At 40.2% G+C, this 25,185-nt stretch overlaps 1 protein-coding gene across 1 annotated transcript in view; it reads left to right on the top strand.

Annotated features, from left to right (window-relative positions):
• LOC139465433 (motor neuron and pancreas homeobox protein 1-like) overlaps positions 1 to 23,560 on the top strand; it is a 31,123-nt gene extending 7,563 nt beyond the window's left edge. The window contains exons 2-3 of the mRNA XM_071247146.1: positions 15,160 to 15,332; positions 23,216 to 23,560. Coding sequence (XP_071103247.1) covers positions 15,160 to 15,332; positions 23,216 to 23,560 — 518 coding nt within the window. The remainder of the gene's footprint in view (positions 1 to 15,159; positions 15,333 to 23,215) is intronic.
• Positions 23,561 to 25,185: the final 1,625 nt, after the last annotated feature.

Genomic DNA, 25,185 nt, shown 5'->3' with positions numbered 1-25,185 from the left:
CATAGGAAGTTTGAATTGGCCTCTCGGTGATAGCGGTTTATTTACAGCCTCCCCAGTGTGGGATCAACCTGGCCATTGTCATTTCGCCAACCTTAGACTAGGTAAATAACAACAAATGAGACTTTTAAAATGAGATTTTGCTCCACCGTGTTTGCAGAGGTTTCATCCGGTGCTACGAGTTTATGTTTATGACATTGTGTAAATATATATCGGTTTCACCTGCTTATGTGTTAAATATATACCAACAAAAACTTCATAACTTAGACACAATGTGTGTATAGATAAGTGCCGTTAGATTACAAATGTCATACAAATCACGTTCTACCATCAACTGCAGTTTCAGGGTTGTAATAAGTGACACTTCTATAAATCCTAATATTAAAAAATACAAATCTTGTTATTTTTTGTTAACAATGCACTCTCTACCTGACGTATGTTAAGCAGATCCGGAGATATGTGACACTTCTATAAATCCTAATATTAAAAAATACGAATCTTGTTATTTTTTGTTAACAATGCACTCTCTACCTGACGTATGTTAAGCAGATCCGGAGACCCTAACGCTTATCAAATTTACACTTCTTAAAATGCAAATTAGTTAAAAACTATTCCACATGAAATGAATAAAAAATAACAATGAGTTTTATCATATTTATGTATGTACTAGCGTCTCCCTTCATCTGTAATTTGTGACCCTCTCTATATTTGTTCAGTGCTATAGCGGCGCGGTAACACTTGGCTCAAAAATTTTACTTACATTTTAAATAAACTAAAATTTTACACTGATACGATGTTTTTCCCCCATCTAAAAAAACATTATCAGCTTATCAGCGAGAGCACGTAAAACCGGAAATACCAATAAAAATATCCAAACTGAAGTATGCAATTTAATCCTATTATTATACTATGTGGTTATAAAAACGTGTTCATTGTATATCTGGACTTATGTTTGTAAAATGTTTTATCAATTTTATTCAAAATTTCATTAAATATTGTTTACATTAAATTTGTCGAAATCGTGTGTGAAGTGATCGGTTTATTATTCTGTACCAACACTTTCAAAGACGATATGGACACATGAACAAATATTAACACATGAGAACGCCATAAATAGATTCCTGTATTTTAATAATGTTCAGTAACGCAAGTAGTTCTCGATATGAAACTGACTGTTAGAATCTTCAGAGCTGCAGCCATCAGGGCTGGGAAATTGGAAATATCTTCGAATTATTATATAGAAATTTATCATACTCATTCATCTTAATTATTTATTAACAATGAAGTACTGATTTTGTTAAACAAAACTGGTAATACACAATGCCATTTAGAAAGTGGTCAAATGTAACAAATGTTATATTTGGGATAACTCTTTCTTAGTAAAGTACAGATTCTCGTACTTTCTTGGGTTGAATCCCGTTCGGGATTCGAACCCACACTGCCAGGGTGAGACACCTTTAATAGCCAACACACAAAGAAAGTACTAGAATCAGTACTTAACTAAGAAATGTTATGCCAAATATAATATTTGTAATAAAAAAAATTGGCATTCAGAACATTTTGACAAAACCTACATATTTAGACAATTATTTTATTCTACTTTGCAACTTTGAATATGATTTTAAATTCAAACGTGTTTTTTACACTTCTGGACTATAGATCGGGTCTATTAGTATAGGAATTAATGGTAATGTTAAAATGTCCCCTTGCAATGTAACAGACAATGACATAGTTTCATTTTCCTCAGTATAAGGGACTCACGTTTTACTTGTTATTAGACAGCGAAAAACCCGATAAAGATGAACAAAATCCATGTTTTCGTCTTGAGGTAAAGAATAAACTCATGAGGAAGGTATGCATACAATGTGTTAAAAGCTCCCGGAGAACTGTTGTATACAGCTCATATGCATATATTATAATATCGCATTGTGTATCTGCAATGTATTTTTGGTCAAATGGCACTGAAACTAAAAAGACAAAAACTTTGAATTGATTACAAAACATAGGCATAAGAGCAGCAGTGACGACCATGAATATGGAGACGTTCCACAGCTGACATGGTAACAGTTGTGAACTCACTTCAATGAGCAGAACGTATGTGGTTGGTGCCTCGGGCGTCATGTGGTCGTAGAGCGGAGACATCAACAAGTGGGTAGAGACAGGTAACTTCTGCACTGTATTGGTATCCTGCACAAACATTATTCATGCATATTTTGATATGTTGACACTGGAAATGTATCAATATGATTTGGTATTCAAGACATAGTACATTCAAATCTTTCCTGCAAATATTCCGGATAACCCTACCGACTCACCACATACATTCAGTATAATATGTATGATCAGCTGATTTGTTGCAACATTCTCCGGTAGCCTCGATTTAAGCAGGACATGTTGTGCACCTGAGTTTGTCGGGACACTATTGAAAGAGGAACCAGGACACTATTTTAAGAGGAACCAGGGCACTTGAGTTTACCAGGACACTATTTTAAGAGGAACCAGGACACTATTTAAAGAGGAACCAGGGCACTTGAGTTTTCCAGGACACTATTTAAAGAGGAACCAGGGCACTTGAGTTTTCCAGGACACTATTTAAAGGGGAACCAGGGCACTTGAGTTTTCCAGGACACTATTTAAAGAGGAACCAGGGCACTATTTAAAGAGGAACCAGGGCACTTGAGTTTTCCAGGACACTATTTAAAGAGGAACCAGGGTACTTGAGTTTTCCAGGACACTATTTAAAGAGGAACCAGGCTCTGGAAATTGGCAGGCCCAGATGCAAATCCTTCAGAAGCTACCATTTGGTGTGCTAACGCAGGTTTATGACGTATGAATGTAGCAGTTAACGATCGCCCAAATACACCGAAACACGGTCTGGCTCCGAGATGGGGCTCTAGACAGTGTTGGGAAGTCCTTAAATGTTCCCATTTTTCCCATATATTTTGAGGTTGATTCAAGCATAATTTATTGCGAAAAATTAAAATGGAGTAAGTGACACACTTACGAGGCATTCTCTCTCACACACAAATGGATATTTTTAATTTCAATGTGTTACCAAATAGTGTACATTTATGAATAATGAAAGTGCAGGATATTGATACAGAGCCGAAGTCGTACACATACACACACGCGAACACACACACGCACGCACGCACACACACACACACACACACACACACACACACACGCACGCACGCACGCGCGCACGCACGTGCACGTGCACACAGACATGTATATATTTCAGAGCAGAAGAATTTTAGTTAATTTTAGGAAAACGAAAAAAAAATATATTTCGTATGTACACTTTATCAATTATACATGCTTCGTGGAATAGTGATGTAGGGTCGTCAAAATGGCGATTTAGGCAATAATATTACACTACATAACATGTTGGTAGAAAACTTTGTGAAGGCCAGCTGTATAACGGGGAGACGATGTACCCGGTCCACGATATAGCCATCTTCACACGTGCATAATCCAATAAACTATTTATCAGCTATTATATCACTCGACATAATCTGGAGACAAGATGATTAATACTACTTAATAATGCCAAGAAACAGATAGTTGTCTGAACACAGCAATATAGCAAGGCAGTTGTGTGGCCAGCTGTACCGAGGGTATTGCTTGTCAGGTGGCGCCCCCTGCTGGTGTAATGTGTTATTGCGCTCATTATACCTGGAGTTAAGCACGCGACAGCAGGTACGAGAAATATGTCCAGCCGAGAACACTTTGATGTTCCATGAACTGTGAGAGGCAAGATGGTCCCTACAAGCTCTGGGTCGAACCTGTCCCCCTCACATTGCACTGTCGCCAGGGTCAGGCAGTGTACACCCGGCTGGCCATATAACCCTCCACTTGGGAAGGGCTGTCGTGGTGTTTTGTCTTGATTGAAATGAAAAGAAACGAATCATGAATCGAATTTCGATGTCTTTTTCGTTTTTGACATGAGATTTCTCCAAGTCACGACATAAAAAATTATATCAAAAAATAAAAAATAAAAGAGTAAGAGTAAGTCCTTGGGGACAATGCAAGTACTGGGGTAGGGTGGGAGGGGCGGGTGTAGGGGGTAGATCGGAATTTAATTGTGTGGTCCTGTGCATTAGGCTTTAGAAAAAATATATCGTAGATTGATTGGAACGAGGCCTTACGTGCGATCTTCAAAGAATCCACCTTCTAAACTAACCGAAGTCGTAATGCATTTCAGTTGTGCGTTTTTAGTTCCTAACTTAACGATACACACCCTTTCGTTCCAATAAGTGTATTTTTAAGTCTGATCGGAAGTAAATAGCCCTGGTCGTACGACCTTGCGAGTAATGTGTATGACACACGACGCCATGTTGATCTCCGGTTGGTATTCGGGCAGGGCACGCATGGTTGTGTAGGCTGCAGGCACATTTGTCCGCTTGAGACAAGACTGCGATTGATGGCGGATAGCATGGTGCACGCGTAGCTCGTGCTTCAGCGGACGTAGATAAACAGTCGAGGAGAAGCCAAGCTGTGATTTGTTCAAATTGGGGCACCGGAGTCGCGAGAACAAACACAGACATGACATCCAACTAAGTGAGATATTTGCAAATGAAAAATTAGCCATTTTAGTCATTTTTGGTTTGTCATCTAACGTCATGTTCGCGTGCTTATTCGGAGACCCTTGCATTGAGAGATTGGAAAAATGGCAGAGGATGCTAGTTTATGGTATCTGTGATGGAATAGTCAAACAGAAGCGTCGGGAGATAACCTTGTAATTGCAAGGGTCTAGGGATTAAATGCACCCATTTTCAGTTTTTCATAGACGGCATTTTTCATAGTGATATGCAATTCTATCGACCGGCACAATTTGCATAGCATTATGTCAAGTTATCTGATTGAGGAATGTGTTTTGATCTTAACCTCTATTGAAACGTGACTTTGATAATCAAAGCGGCACTATATACAGGGCAAATAGTTATCGAATGTATTTTCATTCAGCTAAGATTAAACAGCCATGTATACACTATGCTCTCTGAGGATCTTTCCTATTGAAGAATGTTCCTAATTATTACTTTCACACATATTTATCCTAAACAACCAACAGAAACAGGTTGGAAACTATACCACGAGAACACGAGTGTGACTTCCAAGTAATTGGTGGAGAACCACACAATATATTCAGATGTAATTCTTAACCTTACGCACTGAATGTATTAATGTTCATTATATACTTCAGTGTGAGTTTTCCAAAGTTTAGAAAAGTGATATGTTCATTGCAGTGGACATAACACTTGATTTTCACTGCAGTGAACATAACACGGACGGAACTATTGTCATACAAAAGTTACCTCCCGCAAATTGTCTCCCTTTATCGTAAATGTTTTGTCCGAACACAAACTGTTGACTTCCTTTTCACGTTAGTTCCACATTGACAAGTCAAAGTAATGACAGATGATCACTTATGGAGTTAATTTCTCTCCTTGCAGCGTGCTATTCTCCGGAAAATGCTTCGTTACAAACTGTAAATTTCTCATTTAACTCGTCAATCGAGACTGTTCGTTTCTCAAAGCGCCATAATTGTAACTTGACCAGCGTGTATTCTTTCATTTCCAACTGCTGTCTCGTAGATGCCAAGAATATGTTTTGTTTAAGTTGATTTTGTATATAATTACATCCACATGCATGATAAGAATTTCAGTGACTCTAAATATTTTTTGTTACTTTTGTTTATATTTCTAAAATTTTACAAACACGGAACTACTTTTTAAGTCGCAATTATAAAAGTGTGTTGGGGTGGGGTGTGTGTGGGTGGGTGGGGTGGGGTGGGGGGGGGGGGGGGGGGGGAGAAACGTCCCTGCTTGTGAGGTAGGAAGAAATTTTCGGTTGAAGGTTTAACATTTGTAATAAGATAATTTAATTTTCCGGTAGACAACTACACAAAAAGTATATAATAAATAGGATATTCCATGTGTCGATTGAAATATCATGTTTCTCTCATCTAATGACGAGGGAAAGTTAATATTTTCCTCTGCACGAGATATCCTCTATTTATTGCACAACATGACCAAACATAACCAACTATCGTAAGCTGTTTACAAATGGTAAAGTATCCTTTCTAAATAAACCTGTCAATGTTCCTCAGACATGTGAATGCCATACTGGGACAAATTCAATCCCACCACATCTTGCTGTGCATCTATTATTGTTATGGTTAGTATTCATGTTATTGTATCACTCCTGTACCAGTGAGTGAGTGAGTGAATATGGTTTTACGCCGTTTTTAGCAATATTCCAGCAATATCAGGGCGGGGGACACCAGAAATGGGCTTCACACATTGTACCCATGTTGGGAATCGAACACAGGTCTTCGGCGTGTACACCTGTACCACCAATGTGGTTATCGAGTAATAATGGATACAGTGTTTCAATGAGAGTACAAAACATATGTTTCAGTTATTAGTACATGTTCCATTCCACGCATGTACAGCCTTGTATTCTCTTAAAGAAAACGTGTTTATCAATTTCATAAACCTTTGTTTTCAATAGTTGATAGTTACACACGTGGTGATGGGGGAGAGTTATGCTTATATATGCGCCCGGTGATCAGATGTAACTAAACCAAGTATTGTTTAGTGTTTGTATTCATAAACTCTGAGTTACAAGGTGTTCCACGTGTCCTGGTTAACGGAGCTTAGTTAACTGTAGTAACGTGGACACATGTTCATCTGACCCGTGAATATCCGGGGTAGAACAGATCTTCAGCATCCCATGCTTGCCGTAACAGGCGACTATGCATGTAAGAGGCGACAATCGGGATCGGATGGTCAGGCTCGCCGACTTAGTTGATGCATGTCATCGTATGCCAATTGTGTAGATCGATGCTCATAATATCAATCACTGGATTGTATGGCCCAGACTCGACTATTTACAGACCGCCGTCATATAGCTGGAATATTGCTGAGTGCGGCGTTAAACAACAAAGAAACAACATGTTCACCTGCGGTTTAATCCTACTCTTCGATCAATTAATTGCTGAAGCAAATTTTAGACTAATTCGTCTTCTTTTACTGATACATTACTTTATTGTGGCAGCAATAAAACGTAAAATCGTACACGTCGTAACACGAGTCATAATGGTGGTTAGCCTGTTGTCACTGTCAATGAAGTTGTCTTCATTTGTCCTATAGCAACTATATTTATGCAATTAACGTTTGTTCCATTTTGAACTTCGTAAAGTGAATGGCTCACTTCGTGAGGCTTGTCATCTCTCTATGGCTGAAATAATGCCGATGCGACGTTAAATAATAACTTACTCACTTAAGATATCTCTCTGAGAAAAAACCGTACCAGTTTCATTCCGCATTGAGCTGATATAAAGAAAGAAACTAAGTAATATATCATGTAAAATATGTGTGATAATGAACGGATAATTGCTGATCACAGATAGATGCGTGAAATGACGCACTTGCTTCATCGTTAATGCCAGCCAGATACAAAACGATGCATACGATAATTTAACGCAAACTTCATGTCTAATGCATATTTTGAAACTTTTATTATAATGTTTACCAATTCTTTGTATATATTTATGCCATATCGTTATCTATATCATAGCTATTGCAACGAGTTTTCCGTTTAGATAGCCAATCCACCTTTGTATATTTAACACATGCACGGTTTAGCGAGTACATGTAAATGATATCACATACTTGCAATACAGCGATATTTAGGGTATTTTTAGATACCAACTTTTGTTACAAAACTTTGTTTACAAAGGAAAAGTTCCCCGCTACTGCATATATTAGATAAACTGAAGAAAATAACAAAATCCAATTGTATTGAACACTTGCATTTCAAATAAAAGATTGCCTCATCAGAATACGATCACGTTAGTGTCACTGATACATATTTCCTCCACATCTAACAACCAAATGACAAAAGATGAGCAAGTATATTTTCAACCTGACTAAAGATTTCATCATAATTCAAAACAGTCCCCCTCAACGAGATGGCTCTGGCATTGACACGAAGTGTAAGCAGCTATAAAGTAGTATGTTTTATTTAGAAAGCCGAACTATTTTCTGAATGAATCTGACTTATCGCCCGTTTTAATGATTGCAGGAGACTAACGGTCTCCTTCTCCACACCATCACGGCTCGCCATCTCCACAAGCAATCTTTGAATATTCTTAAATCGAGTCATCATAATAACTATAACTCTGTCTTCACTTCCAGCCATATTGTCCATGAAGGCTCCCTGCAATTGTATCTTGTTCTGCACAGTGAATATTTTGAAAACAGTTTAATTCCTAATCTCTTCCTCTTTGACCCGGGAGCATTCATTTGCGAATATTTATATGCCTCGTGTGGTTAGGCTGCTATAGACTGGCATACGTCCACGTTGGAGGGGGGAGCTGTCGGTGCCGGGATTGGTCCCTGGGAGGAGTGAGAGTCGGGAGACGGCCGTCGCTAGGGCCGGGGACAGTGGAGTAATTGGCCAGGGAAGCTGATTAGCCTTGTATGCCACACTGGCAGCTGCGAAGGCCTCATCTCATTCCAGTATGTCAACAGTTTTAATCATCATCCCGAGATTAAAGCTGCATTTTTCGATGAAAAAGATCGCAATTTGCTAATTTAATTTTCAATTTCGCTGCTATTAGGCAAAGCGGAGTGTGATTCCCCGCTACATTTACTGTCGATTTGTATTCACCCGTCCTGAGCCCGAGTGCCCGGCTAGATTAATACGATTACCATGTGAATAGATAGAGAGCGTGGTGCCGGCTACTCTATCAAATAAATGGCCGAGTGAATGGCTCATGGTTCTGGTTTGAAAGCGTACAAGAGAACATTTGTCTGGTGCTCTTTCCTCAGCCTTGATGAGTGGAATTAAAGAATTGGCAGGGCCCCTCGTGGCCAAATTTCACTGATCTTGCAAATTAAAACCCTTCGATGATTACCTGCTGGGCATTCACATATCATCCTCCAAGCCAAATTTGGCCCATTACAGCAATATGGCTTGGCGCGAGGTCCGCATCCAATTGCGACTCGCTTCTACTCCTATTGAAGATGTTCTATCAGCGCTCAATATACATTTCCACCTAATCCAATAGACATAGCTTTTGCCATCGACTGGCGTTTTCAATTTCTTCCTCTATTCAGTTTAGAGGGGAGGGCACAGGGAAGTGATCGCCAGAAACTCTAATAACAACATCTTTTAGCAGCCATCGATTTCCTTGTCCCATAATCGTTGGCCGTCAAACTCCCAACTTCCCCTCGCTGAAGCTGTAAATCGGTGATTTCTTATTAGTGTTCGGCGTTTAAAAGGCAACTTATTTAAAGGTTCGTCAATTGGGGTCCTGTCGACCGATAATTGAAGATTTGGCCAAACAAACACTTGTTTCTGGAATTGACCGCTATAGCAATTTCCCTGATTAGGGTGGTGCGCCTCGCTAGCCCCTCGCCCCGAGCTGCCGGGATGGTATTGTCAGCAGAACATAATTGATTAAGGCGAACCCTCTATCGCCACTTAAACACATAAGTAAATGAAGCTGGCAGCATGAATCAAACGAATATAGCTCTATTAAAGGCCATGGCGCAGGACATGGGATTGCAGCATTTCATTTAAATTGAAGTATTCGATAAATACAGGCGAATTAATATGGTATTTGACGGTTTGAGAGCCGCGCGAACTACGAACCGCCGTGTGGAAAATAAATACTGCCATTCATCAACAAAGCGGGTAATGGAGCGAAAAATTGCTCCAACTTGCGGAAAACAAGTCAAGGGAAAGTTAAACTAATAGACTATTTTCCTTGATGATTTGTATTCTTCTAAATGGCCGCGGCAATCTCATAATAAGATGTCTCCGCGTCGGAAATGATATCAAGTCATTAGACAGTATAAAGATATAACGTGATTAAATTACTCGCCAAGTTAGGCTGCTCCCTTGGGACTCTCTAGCAAGCTTCTCGGGAGCTAATTTTCCACTCCATTGAGAGATTTCTTTATATTGATGTTAAGGCGAAGGGTTTTTACAATGATTAAATGGAGCCGCGGACTTGGCGTTCACAATTCGCCGTGTGGCACGCTGCAGAGCAATGAATTAATCATAGCGATCTTCCAAGTGATATAAATCAGTGATAAGTGGCGGCAAATAATTGAGTAATAGTCACCGCGATTTGCTGATAAACCTAATTTGCCTCTGAGAAGAGGGAGGGGGTTAGAACAGCCGACGTCTAGGGATGCTGAGATTTGATTGGATATTTGCTTTGATCTCGCGAGATCTCTACCCCGTTAGGTGTCAGTAATGTCCAGTTAGAATTCTTCCCTTACTCCACCCCCTGCCAATTACTCCCCGGCGCCCTTGTTCAGACTGGATTACTTTTATGAGAAAAGTTTTGTTTACTTCTACCAATAAATTGGCTGGGATTAAACATAATACGACCATATGTCTTGAAAGTAAAGTGTAGTTTTGAGTTACAGTCACGTGAGTCACTGTTTAAATTTACCGATACACACATCCCGTTCTACTTCTGCCACAAACCGCAAGTTATGTTTGTGTGTACGAGTCGGCAGCTACACCTTCCTTTTGTACCTTCTATTCAGACACAACACTTGTAAATCGTAATCTATTACCTTCATTGTCGTTATGGTTTCTTTGTCTGAGTCTAGTGAAGTATCTAAGATAGGCAATAACGGCTGAACGCTACTGGGGTTAGTGTCAGTGGTGATGTATGGTGGAACGGGGCCGGGTTAAACACATTCGACATCTTGGTGTGGTGTGTACACTTGCTTGGAAGCTTGGAGATATATTACACATCCGAATTTACAGACTTAATATTAGCGTCGTCGCTTATAGAAGAGCTTCATCAACATCACTGGCATCTTCGTACGGAAATGAACAGTCACGTGGAAATATTACACATGTTCTGTAGGATATCCAATTGTTGGCATCGTGTATATTTTCATTTCCCGTCCATGGATTCCTTCGTTAACAAAGATAGCAATATGTCAGTTATATGATTTAAGTGCGGAGTTGAGCAGCAAAGAAATATTACCACATATTACATGACTTCCATAGATTCCTTTTTCTATAATTCTTTCAATTTCATATACATCACATTCCCAAAGATGGAATCAATTTGCAAGATTGCGTTACCACCAAGGATTCCACAAGATACCACGGATATACACTTCCACTGATTTAATCTTTTTGTATATTTCAACATGTCCATATATTTCTACATTTTGACACACGCACGTACGCACGCACACACGCACGCACGCACGCACGCACCCACACACATACACAGACAGACACACAAATGCAGTCCAAATTACGCCAGGACTACCACGGCCCGGGACATCAGATATGGGCTTCACACAGTGTACCTATATGAATAAAGGAACCCGGGTTTTCTCGCTTGACGAGAGAACGCTTAACCACTAGGCTACCTCAGCACCCGCTGTCCAAATGAAACATACTGATGGACATAAAATGACATGAATGCATGTCTTCGTCTACCGTGTCCCCAGTTAAGTTGGTTGCATAGTTGCTGTAGGTGGCATTGTTGATGTTCCGCCATCAGCTGGCAATCAGCTGATGTGGAGGTTGGCGGTGCAAGCGATATTGGAACACATTGAAATAAAACTGGTATTTGAAATAAGACAATGCCAGTGCATTGATGACGTTCAGATGAGAACACCCCATCCACCACGCCCCACCCCCCTCTATACAAATGTAAGGCTTCACTATACAATAAAACCATTCTAGCAATGGTTTGGAAGAATGTGTGTCTTCCAACAGAAGATGTCCTGTTACCGTAGAGCCAGTTAGGTATAATGACTTATACTGACATTGAAAAACAAGTTTTCCATAGTAACAAAGGCTTGGAAAAAAGAATGTTCTGACTTAAGAAAGAATTCCCTTCCAGCTGTTCTACCGAAGTCAGTGGATAAATACCATCACCTCAACCACCACAACAAAATGTTCACCACCTCAATGCCAAAAATGTCCCCTAAGTCCCAAATCCCCCTTTCTCCATCCCCTCAATACGTTCCACCTACATACCCTTTTGTACCCTCCCTCTAAGCTCACTGATGTCCTATTAGGTTCTGCCTAACACAAGGCTGCATTGTCCGGGGGAGGATGGTGCACGCGCGGCGTCAGTGGCATGTGATCTTCTCTGTCTACTGTCAACACCAGACACACGACATCCTAGTCCCTCTTTGGTCCCCCCTCAGCCCTCCTCGCCACCAACACATCGCACCTATTGTTTTACGCACAGCTCTTAACACCTCTTTTAACTTCTAACGACTCTTGTTTAATATCACTGGTCAATGACATCTTGGAACTTTGAGATGGACATGGGAGAAATTATTGCCCTCTGTTCACGATTCATCCCGGTTGTCCGGGCTCGTGGTTGCTTGAAAAGCTTTCCCGCAAAAAAACTCTGTAAATAATGATTAAACATGTTGCCAGTCTCGTTGTAAAAAATACCGATTTATTCGTTTCAGCTAATGGATTTACACTGTCTGTGAGAAAGTAATATCTGACTTATTGTAAATGTATTAATAATTCACTATTTTAGAAACAGATCTATTTATAAATATATCTAGGAACTTCGTAAATAAATGTACCGTTTCAGCAAATATTAATGCACAATAAATACCCTTTTGTCTTTTATCTTTTTAAAATTACATGTATGTATCTAAAGATAAAAGAAAACATATTCGAACAATAAACTACAGATATATGAAATTATATAAATTGCAATAAAGAAGTAAGTATAGCTGTATAATATTATGTCTGTGTATTAAATATGAGAATGAATGTCTTTAGAAGAATTGCTCTAATATCATTCCTGGAAGAAGCAGTATGTTAATATTAATATACCTGATATTATAGATGAAGTCCTATATTTGTTGTATGCCCTCTCTGATATTGTATATGATCCTAATCAGTAGAGGCTGTAGCCAAAAACAAACATAAAACCAATACCCACTTCAAACATGCCACCACAAGAGAAAAGATAATATTCCCTGAATATGTTCATGGAAAGATATTTAAGCCAGCCCTTTATTATCGAATGCTCTATCTCCTTTGTAAATCCTATCGAAAACACAGTCGTTGTTGTTTATGCCGTTAAAGGATTAACGTTTTCCAATCAACTCTTCGTATTTGTTGAACATGTTGGATTCGTGTTGATAAATCCAGTCAATTGGCCCTCGAGTCTCTCGTTCTTCTGCTGTGGAATGCCTACCCGCATAAAGTATTTTCATTCACTCCAGATGAACAGGCATTCTTCATCTGACTGCTTCAACATAATGAAAGGTTGATCCGCGAGTAATCAGCTGCCACGGCTATCAACATAAGGGCATTGCAGGTTATTTTTATATCATACACTGTGATACGTGACATTTCAGGTTAAACTGATCCCCCAGGAAGGTGGTATACACAACCAGTAGAAGCTTCGGGGCTGCTGCCATATTGCCAATGTGAAACAGGAATTATTTTGTTAAGTAGTACGGAAATTATTTTGGCAAATAACAAAAAATGGTTTTGTTAAGAAACACAGATATTATTTTGTTAAAAATATACTTGCATTTAACATGGCAACATTATTGATAAATAACTGTTGTTTGTAGGAGGGCGTTGTGATTATTGCAGCATAGTGCAACTCTGCATGGAATCTTTGTCATATCGGATACTTGTATTGCATCTTGAATGTCAGTAGCAGCAGTCTTCAGAATAGATTACGTGTCCTTCAGCAAATGCATTTGCAGATTTTCTGCAATTTTGTATCTTGTTTTTTTTCCAACTCGATTTTATTAAGATATAACCAGAAAAGATGGATCAGTTTTTGTTGTTGGAAATATATTCATAACTACATGCATTTATATGTTGGCCTTCGGTTGGTGCATAATATACAATACTTTCATCTGTAATAACCCAACACTTTGAGTGCACTATTACCAGTAAGAGAGTTCACTATGATCATAATAATATATATAATTTATATTATATAATAATGAATATACAATATAGATAGTTCAACTATTTATTAGTACTGTCCAACAGATGAGGTATCAAATCCACACAAAAAACAACTGAGTTTACATATGTAAAAACGTCTTAACAACATTTACTACTAAAAAGAAGTTAAAGAAACAACGATCATGGCATGATAGTATAACAACAGTTACATGACAACATCGAGTGTTCTTTAACTTATTTCGAGTAGCATATTATGGTGATAATAAATTCATTTGTTATGAATTGTGAAATGTCCACCCTATGTGTGTTAATCTTTTGTGAAATGTCTCTAAATGATCTTTATATTTAAATGATGTATATTTGAAGCAACGCCAAAATCATGTTTAATGTACAATATGTATAGTGTGATGTTTCGTTAATATAAAACGTCAACGCCAGAGAATAACCGGTCTCGAGAACCACGTGCAGGCAAGCCCATATTGTGATGCATACGGCCGATCCCAACTCCTAATCTATTTGAATTTATATATTTAACCACTGAACCTTATGGCGACTCCAGCGTTCATGATCAGGACATTACTGATTATCTTGATGTAGACAATCTGTTAACAGCTCTAAACTGTAGGTAAGGCTGTAGTTCCGGATGTGTTATTATGAAGCCCGTATTCCAATGTTTGACCAACACCTTGCGGACAGTGTGTTCTATGCTTGACCAACATGTTCTGGTCGGTATGTTCACTTTGACCGCCATGACTTAAGCGGTGTGTTCTATGTTTTGCGGCCATATTGTGGACGGTTTGTGTTCTATGTTTGACCGCCATGTTGTGGACGATGTATTCTATGTTTGACCGCCATGACGTAAACGGTGTGTTCTATGTTTGATCAACATGCTGCGAATCGTGTTCGATGTTTGACCGCCATGTTGTGGACAGTGTGCTCTATGTTTGACCAACATGCTGTGGACGGTGTGTTCTACATTTGACCAATATGTTGTGGAAGGTTTTTGTTCTATGTTTGACCGCCATGTTGTGGACAGTGTGCTCTATGTTTGACCAACATGTTGTGGACGGTTTGTTCTATATTAGACCGCCATGTTGTGGAAGATTTGTGTTCTATGTTTGACCGCCATGTTGTGGACAGTGTGCTCTATGTTTGATCAACATGTTGTGGACAGTGTGTTCTATGTTTCAACTGCAGTGTGTTATGATGCAGGCGGTGGCCAGGGAGGGCTGGGGAAGACACGGAGACCGAGGACGGCGTTCACGTCGCAGCAGTTGCTGGAGTTGGAGAGACAGTTTAAGCTCAACAAGTACCTGTCAAGACCCAAGAGATTCGAGGTGGCGACCTCCTTGATGCTCACAGAAACACAGGTGCGTGTGCTTCCGTATATATACACACACACAACACTCTCCTATGATACGGACAAATCACAACAAATAATATCAATAAAAGTGTAAAATAAAAGCATCAGGAAATTACTGATTATCTTAATGTAGACAACTCTGGTAACAGCCTTAAGCTATAGGCGAGGATGTAATAATCATAAAAGAGGTTGAAAATGTCTCTCTTATGCGCAGTCGTATCTATGGACGCCTGTTCGTTGTACGGGTGGGCGACAGTGTCAACCACTACAGCCGTGCCAGCGCATCAAGACCACTGTTTCGAGAGTGTACATGTATGCCACTGAATAGTTTGAAAATATATTCTTTCACAAATTTAAAACAGATATATAGCATAATCAATTATAACAACAGAATTAAAAAATAAAACATACCTAAAACATTTTTAGAAAGAGGAAAGTTGCTAAAACTTTGTCAAACAAAACAAATTGAATATTATCATCTTTAACGTGTAAATCAATATGTGACATATACAATAAACATATCAACAAGCAGGGATGTATTATAATATTAATATGCTTGGAACCATCGGTTAGTATTATTGAACATTACAAAACATTATTATTAATTCTTTGGTCGGTTATGCAAAAGCCTTGGATCGATACAGAACCGAACGGTCTTCATTGGTATCCCATTTGCACTTAATGACAGAGAAAAACGCAAAATCAAAACACTGAAATACCTCGCAGGAATCTTTACATATTAACCGATTAAAATGCATAAAATGGGATTTAATAACACATCTCTTTATTAAAAATTCTTCCGTCTCCACCAACTGCCCTCACCATGTACACGGTCTGAGTGACGGCTAGGACACAAGGAACAGCCTTCAACCACAGTGTAGTTAAATCACATTATACATAATATTATTGGTTTTGTTGTCAATTTAAGTACGAAAGACTTTCTTATAATCATCTGATTTGCTTTTAATGCGTTTCTAAATCCTTCATCTCGCATATTATCGCCTGAGTCTCGCGACGGAAGCACGCGGATTTAACTCTGCCTTCGGCCTAACCGATAGCCATGGGTTAAACTACGAAGGGTGAATATAGCATGGGAATGGTGTTCAGGACTTGATAACCTTTGTCTTGTTACCTGTAATAATTGTGAATACATATCTCACCACTAAGCTGGTCGCCCGTACCCTACAGAAGTCACCTGATTCTCACAGAAAGGCGGGGTCGGTGGGATGGTATTTGCGCGTTTGTTTTTTCGTCCGTCAATTGTAATCACGAAAAATTCGAAGCCCTGTGGATAGTGTTTCAGCCTGTCGCGCCAAAGTCGCGGGTTCATTTCCACGCATGTGATTACCAGGCACTCACTCACTCCACGAAAAATACGTAAGTGTACATTCCCAAAGTCGGTGTTGGCAAAATATATTTAAAACAGGTGATACGTTTTAAAAATATCATTCGAAGCGGTGGGGTAGCCTAGTGGTTAAAGCGTTCGCTCGTCAAATGAAGGCCCGGGTTAGATTCCCACAAGGGTACAATGGGTGAAATCCATTTCTAGTTTCCCCCGCCGTGTTATTGCTTGAATATAAAGCGGGGTAAAACCATACTCACTCACTCCCTAGAAATATCATCCGCTATTTGAATAACGCTGGCTAAAGCTATATAAACTGTTAATTCTGTACAATATTGATGTGTTATAGATGAAAGCATCAACAAGAAAAATATTTTTCGGGCACCATATGAGAGTCTTCTTCAGATTCCGGTGTTAAAAGCAATCAAGCACCTCGCTTGTAAATGTCATTTAATGGAATTTCAAGCGCACCTCACTGGCAACAAGTCAACATCCCTCAAAAGACTTTGACTAAGTTGGCAAACTTCTCATTGACAGGCGAGTCCCGTTCAAACTGTATGTGTGTGGAAGCGTTTAGCTATGTGTATATGGCCTTTTAACTTTATACTGCCAGTATCAACCTGGCCAATTAGATCAACTTTAGTCGCCCACTGTCAAATTTGGCGGGAACAATGGGCCCCCGTGTTTGGCAGAAGAGGTCGAGCGCGGAGTCACGGAGGATAATAGAGATATAAGCGCGTGTAAATGATGCCCCGCTTCGTGAGCCGGCTGCCAGGGGGGATAGGGGGACAAGCACGTCTCGCAACAAGGAGAATTTACCCAGCAAACATGGTCGGTACGAAGGCACACGAAATCGGAAACAATATCAACCATTGTTCTGAAGAGTATCAGAATCAAGTGTAATCGTGTACTACTTCGGTTGTCTCCCTTAGATTGTCACGAAGCGTTAAGTTCGTGAAAATGTGCTGGAAATGAGTTGGTAAACTAAAATGCCTGCTTTCCTTAGAACTGTTTTAGATCAGACAAATTCACTCTGTCGACCGGAGCCTTGTCATGATCTAACTCGCATGTTGCAAATGACATTTTTATGAAAGTTATAATCTCTAGGAAATATTCCCTTAGAAAGCTAGAATGATGAAATGAAAGTTGATATTTGTCGGATTATCTTCAACATAAACTACACGTTTTAACAAACAAGCCAATCTTTCTCCCTTTGTTCCTGGTCCCAGACAATGGATGGTCTCATTCGGGTTGAAGAGCGCGTGCGCAGGAGGGAGGGTTAATATTTCCCTATCAACATGGCCAGGAACACTGTTGTCTATTTTGACGTTTTTTGCAAGTTTTCAAATTTGTTCGCCACAGGCACGAGTGTAAGAGGCCCGGACAACAAGGGATGGCAAACACTGAGGGCCATTACCTTGATAATAGAGCGGCTGAAAGTCTTAGGAAAACAACAAATAGAGAAACAAGTTTGCCAAAAACGACACCTCCCTTCGCGTGGCACGAGCAGAACAATAGCAGCGTTGTGTTTCAGCCATCGTTTCGTATTTTTCTACTTTATGAACAATATCCCTCAGAAATCAAGCAACAAACAATATTGTGGACAAACTAACACAGTGAGAGGTCCATGGAATGACAGGTTGAAGTGTTGGCATTGTTAGTTCGAGCTAGCGAAGCAGTTAGTCTGTATGTGGCATGACTCGTCGCTGCAAGTATGTTTACACGGTTGAGAATCAGGGGGGCGCACCGAGAAATTATTCACAAACCCACTGGTGAAACATTTTGATCCTGCTTACGAAATTATTTCGAGATCAAACGAGTTCTCATGCAAATTGCAAGCGTTTCTAAACAAACTCGGAAAAAGAGCACAAAACGACAGGATGATTGCAAAGTGACGTGGCAGATCATAGGTGATTATGATAAGATTCAGGGATTAAATTTTGATCAATTTTGACGATTTGGGCAAGTTTGATGAGTTAAACAAACAGACAGAGACGCTCTCGCGACACCAACCTGCGTGCCGAGATACGGATGCTATCTGGATGGTTAATTAACTACAACATAACACTAGTGGGGAAATATTTACAATGCGCAAATTAATTTACTAATTGGTTATAGGCGTCTTCGCTCAATCAGATTTTTGCTCAATGGGCAATTAATTAGTGCCGCAGATCTGAGGAGGAATGGGAGTTGGCTGTAATACCCATCCCGCCGTGCCCTCACCGACGATCAAATTTCAATTAATGAAAACCCAGTCCTTATTGGAGTCGTTGGTCCATTGCTTGAATTAGGGGCAGTCAATTTCACCCGGTAAACAAATTATATCCTGTTCACAGAATCCTTTCCTTTCGGCACTTTGACGGATCTAAAACCTGAAAGAGTTCTATCATTAAGTGATGATTAGATGATGCGCATTCTCCGCCATAGAGCAACCAAACTAGTAAATCTTCCTCGGAGCAGACAAGGCGTGATGCTTATTGATAAAGATGACTATTTCAGTTGTTTGAACGCGAATAATCATTCTTCTTATGGGGAAGACATATAATGGGAACCGTGTCTGTCATCACGAGGTTAATGATGGGGAGACGATAATGAATAGCTATTGTCTTAGACCAATCATATATCGCCTCTCAAGCGATGAGTTCATATACTGTACATACACCTATTACATTTTTATGAAAATGGCCATTGATTTTTTTAATAAATTTAAAGCATATATACAGTATATCATTTCCACATACACATATACTACTCAAAAGAAGTTAAAGAACACCCGATTCGTTCATATTACTGCAGTTAATTTTTCATGGCATGTGAGATGTAACTACAGTAGTATGAAAGAGTGTTCTTAACTTCTTTTGAGCAGTATATGTATATGCTGATGGTCGATGTGGGAACTCATTATTCAACAGAATAAATATAAATCTACAATAGCAAACATATGTACATGCATTGATGGGGAAAAAAGGGAGTCATATTAATATCGCGGTATAATGCTGCAGCCAATGTCATTGTGTGTTACTATGATAAGTGAGTGAGTGAGTTGGGTTTAACCCCGCTTTTAACAGTATTCCAGTTATATCACGGCGTGTCAGCTAAATGTGGGAGGAAAGCCCGAGGTGATGCAGGTCTCAGACGTTTACCACTTCGGTGAAACCCACGAGCACGGGTATGGTGCTGACAAACCTTGAAACATAATCGGGGCGAACCGGGATTCGAACACCCATGATAAGAAGGTGGTTGGAGAATGGAAGTGTCAGATGTGCCGAGAAATTAACCGATAATCTCCAGAAATGTCTCATGTCGTGTCCCCTTTATATACCCACTCTTACTCATTCCCACTTCATATTCTGACATTTACACCGGCCTTATACAACCGTGTATGTATGTTTGTATACATGTATGAAGAAAAGTATGTTATTAAAGTTCCACACATTGTAAAATGTCACGTATGACAATCCAAATAGTTATAAAACGTATACAATGTCATGATCAGGTCATGTGGCCTATAAGACACATAACACAGCATAGATACACATAAGCATAAAATAGCAAGGTACATGTACAGGTTGAAATATAGACTCGCGTGGTTAACGTTTCATTTTACTTATGATAAGGCGGGATTATAACGAAGTTTTTTGTTTTCTTCTCTGAAATATTTGAGATAATAATGCTTTTATATGATAACATAAGATACGATATAGATTATAAACGTATCACAAAATGTATATTAAAAATAAACCATATATAAAATACAATATAAAAACACTTTCCAGCCATGACTGGCTTACGAGTCACGACAAAATTCCTTAAAATATGTTTTTATAGAATAATTAATTTTGAAAAAAATGTTTTCGTTTTTCATAAAAGTCTTAAATAAAAACCAAAAATGCCCAAACAAATAAATAAGAATACAATACCCCCATGAAGATATTAATATTAGTTATTAGTTTTAAGGAAAATTACAATACATATTATAATACTTTAGTTGTACTGTTTTTTTCGTTTAAATGTAGTTTAAAAATTTACGGCAAAAGGATGACATAATTATTTACTTGACATACTAAATGTCAATGGTAACACTAGTATGAATAGCTGGTTCATATCCGTAGGAAGGCAAATATATGTAGTCTCAGGTCAGCATAATGCCCACACGAGGAAAGAAAATGCTCTTCATCCTTTATAGAAGAGGAGGAACAGAATTTACATATTCTGTTATCTAAGGGAAATTTCGGACGAGAAGAGCGGCCTATATGTATGACTTGCCTCCGTTCTGGCCGCTCTTGGGCGCCTGTATGGTACACTCCGGCGAGAGACAGAGGAGCGGAGAAACCCGTAATCTGTCACAGATTAATCGCTCTGATCCGCTATATGACGCATTTAAATGGATTACTTCAGGGATTAGGTAGTTCATAGACTCCTCGAGGTGTTAAATACCATATCCAGCCGTCGCATGTTAATCAAGATCTCCTGTATACATGGTTTAACAACAAGAGAGAGGTAGATTATTACAGGTTGTGGAGAAACTCCAATTAACGCCAGTGATGCCTTGCTAGTCCCAGGTGGTAATCTCGGTGCTAACTCCCGCACATATGGTCACCGATGTCGTGCCTCTCGTCTATAGCATGCGGCCTGCCTTATCTCGGCTACACGGGCTAAGGAGAGAAATTACACTCTTAATTGGATTAATTAAAACCCGCAACAGTTAAGATTGCTAGTTTATCGTGTAGGATTAGCGCTTTAGTTTGCTTTTTGACAAGCGGTACCCCGACAACGCGCGACGTGTAAGCAGAGGTAACACCCACTATAATAGATTCTTACCCAGCCTACAATATCTCCCTAGTTCAAGCACGGAGAGAAAGCCGATCTGTCTGATAGACACAGCTCCTTACCGCGCACCTGTGTAGCGACACCCAACCCGATACCCATAACTGGATACAGGTGATCGCCGCTATCATCGGGTTGTTAGAATTAGCGAATGTCACAAATTGTGGACAATTAACGATAAATGGGCCTATTCGCCGATACAAGGCATTACGTGTAAGTCCTAACTAAATAGCTGGGCAGACTTTCAACAAAAGCTCGGGCCCAATAAAGGATCTATGCTTGTCCGTGTGTTGAACAGAAGCTTATATTATGAACCCTCATACCTGTGGGTCGCCGTGTTTCCACACTCAACCTGTTCCCGCTCACCCGGGGGATAAATCGCACCTTGATAATGTCTCCGTTAACACTAGCCACAGTAGGTCGAGGGGAAGGTGTTGGTTATCACTCAATCTCACACCTCCGGGAGGCGCTATCACACAATGCTGGAGGTGTGAAATTTCAGAATAACAAACCAGTACATATTCCGCAAATGAAGGCAACATGTAAATAAATTACTTGACATTCTTGCCTTGATTGTTTACTGACGTTTAAAATAAGATTTATTGGTTAGGGTTACTTGTAGAAATATATTAGTGGTGTAGGTTTAATGGCCCCAGCTGTGTGAGCGTGGTATGGTGAGACATATCTGACACAACCTTGGCATCTCATCTTTGAATACAACACGTCGCGGGGATATAAATGGTCGGCTACAGGATCGGACACATGTTGGCTACATGCTCGGACACTTGTTGACTACAGGCTCGGACACATGATGGCTACAGGCTCGGACACATGTTGGCTACAGGCTCGGACACATGTTGGCTACAGGCTCGGGCACATGTCGGCTACAGGCTCGGACACATGTCGGCTACAGGCTCGGGCACATGTCGGCTACAGGCTCGGGCACACGTTGGCTACAGGCTCGGACACATGTCGTCTTATTGCCCTTAAGCCCCACCCCACCCACCATCCACCCTCACCCCCATACCCCACCCCCAACAAACAACAAAGAAACCAGCAAGATAAAACTAAATACAGATACAACATAAAAATTGATAAAAGACATGACAAATTAATATACTCTGATACATAAAAATACATGTGTTGAAAGAAGAATTAAATTAACATTTTAAGTAATTTATTATAATATATGAATAGTGTATTTAAATTCTTAAAACGAGTGAAATGGAGTTAGAATTGTCTGTTCTTTTAGCGACACCAGTTCAAAGATACATATTCCTGCTATCTATCAATACACATAGACATTTGAATGATATCAACACCACATGAAAGAAAAATGAGAGTAATTGTTCTTTTTCATTATTTGGTATCGTACGAACTTTGACCAATAACTGCCTCCACTCAGACAATCTTTTGTATTGTTAGATCACTGTTTTGAACAGTGTTACAGATATACCCCGACGTACAAGGTTTATATGAGACAAAATGATGTAGGTAGTTAACGCGTACCACAAAGGTGTAACCTACGAGCACGGGTAAGATGTAATCAGGTTGTTATCAAGTCAGCGGATCCTGTGGCGGTAAAGGGACGCAACACTCCATAGTAAATTACTGCGCTGAAGGATTTTTGGACAGCCATACTCCCATGCACAGATCTTTCTTCTACTAGTAAATTCTAAAAACATATTTTAGATATATAATAAATTATTCTTGTCTTGCAGGTAAAGATCTGGTTCCAGAATCGCCGCATGAAGTGGAAGCGGAGCAAGAAGGCTGCCATGGAGGCTAAATGTGGGAAGGAGGAGGACAAGACGCGGTTAGAGGGGACAGACAAACGCACAGACGCACACAAAGTGACGGACGGCGGGGACGAAGTGAACGGTGATAACATTGACGTTACGGAAGTGGACATGGATGATTCGGCAGAGACGGAAATAGACGACAACGAGGACAGTGATAACGAAATGTGTGTTTCCCAGAATTCCACAAACTCTGACCTTGTTTCCGGTGTGTCAATACCGACGTCGAATGGTCGATGTTCTGTCGTTCAGCCTGCACATGCCTGATGCAGAGGAAGGCATTGCGAATTCTTTTATTGGAAGATTATGACTGATTCCATCACAAAGAGAGACATGGCAATATCTTCGTGAGATGCGGACTTCACGCATTGTGTTCACATGGCGGCCCACAACGTCCCAGGACAAAGTGAATCTCACAGAAACACGATGGCACCAGGTGGCAGTGTATATCAAAGGTCCAGGCCTGACGGACGTAAGTACACGCAGCCGTGTCCATTGTGAAACAGGCCATGCGGATGTTAACATACGCATCCGTTTCTCGTGGCTCAGATCAGGAGGATAGTACCACACACGGCATGGTGGCTGTTTAACAGGTCATGCGGGCCCAAGGATGAGGGATAAGCACAGGAGACCGTGTCTTCTGTGGATCAGGCCAAGATGACTTTGCACAGGCAAACGTGTCTTCTATGGATCAGGCCAAGAGGACCACAGCACAAGCAATCGTGTCTCCTGTGAATCAGACCAAGAGGACTTTGCACAGGCAGTCGTGTCTTCTATGGATCAGGCCAAGAGGACTTTGCAAGGCAACCGTGTCTTCTGTGGATCAGACCAAGAGGACTTTGCACAGGCAACCGTGTCTTCTGTGGATCAGGTCAAGAGGACGTCAGGACACGAAATCGTGTCGATTGTGAATATGACATCTAGAATCTAACGCAAACGCGTAGACTTTGACCTTAGAAGGTCTTGATTCTTGAGAGACGATGAATATACTTAAATGACATCTTATTATCAGTGCCAACTCGATGACGTCGCCAACATCAGTATTTCCTCTAGCCTGACTGGCCATATGTTTTGTTACTCATTGTAGCCCGTCAGACATGTTATCAGTGTTCAACCACTTCTTAAAGTCTATCGATTGCAAAATGTGGGTGATGTATTCTCAGGGTTTAAGACACCTGTCTCATTGAGCACCGACGATGAGGTTAAGCGTACCGAACTATTGCAGTCCTAATAGGAAGTTCTGTTGAAGTAAAGAATAGAGGATTTAAACAATTGTAGCATTATTGCCCAATGTAAATATGATCTGAATGAATGAAGAGGGTGAACTACGAACCTCCTTTCTGCTAGCTGTTGTTATCATGTGTATATTTTCCGATGCATGGCAGTCGGATATTATGTGTTAAATAAATTAATATGTAGAACTACTATGCTTTTGTTTTTAATTCACTCTGCTTTCCTGTTGAAGGGTATGTGTCGTGTGGTATCGGGTCCAACTGAATAGTATGTTGTGTGCACACTGTTCTTTCCCCACACTGTAACCGAGGGCGGATCCACTAGCCATTGGGCTACGATTACTTGTTAGCAGCGTCACGGGTTTCCCTCCTCTTACAATGGCGTCAACGGTTAGGCTACTGTTACAGCGGCGTCACATATTACCCTCCTGTCACAGCGGCGTCACATATTACCCTCCTGTCACAGCGGCGTCACATATTACCCTCCTGTTACAGCGACATCACATATTACCCTCCGGTTACAGTGGCGTCATATATTACCCTCCTGTTACAGCGGCGTCACCTATTACCCTACTGTTACAGCGGCGTCACATATTATCCTCCTTTTACATCGGCATGACATATTACCCTCCTGTTACAGCGGCGTCACATGTTATCCTC

Source organism: Haliotis cracherodii, unplaced genomic scaffold (assembly GCF_022045235.1).
Source record: "Haliotis cracherodii isolate W230 unplaced genomic scaffold, xgHalCrac1.p SCAF_18, whole genome shotgun sequence".
Lineage (NCBI taxonomy): Eukaryota > Metazoa > Mollusca > Gastropoda > Lepetellida > Haliotidae > Haliotis > Haliotis cracherodii.
The sequence above is the reverse complement of the archived record's forward strand: the minus strand, read 5'-3'. Positions and strand labels throughout refer to the sequence as shown.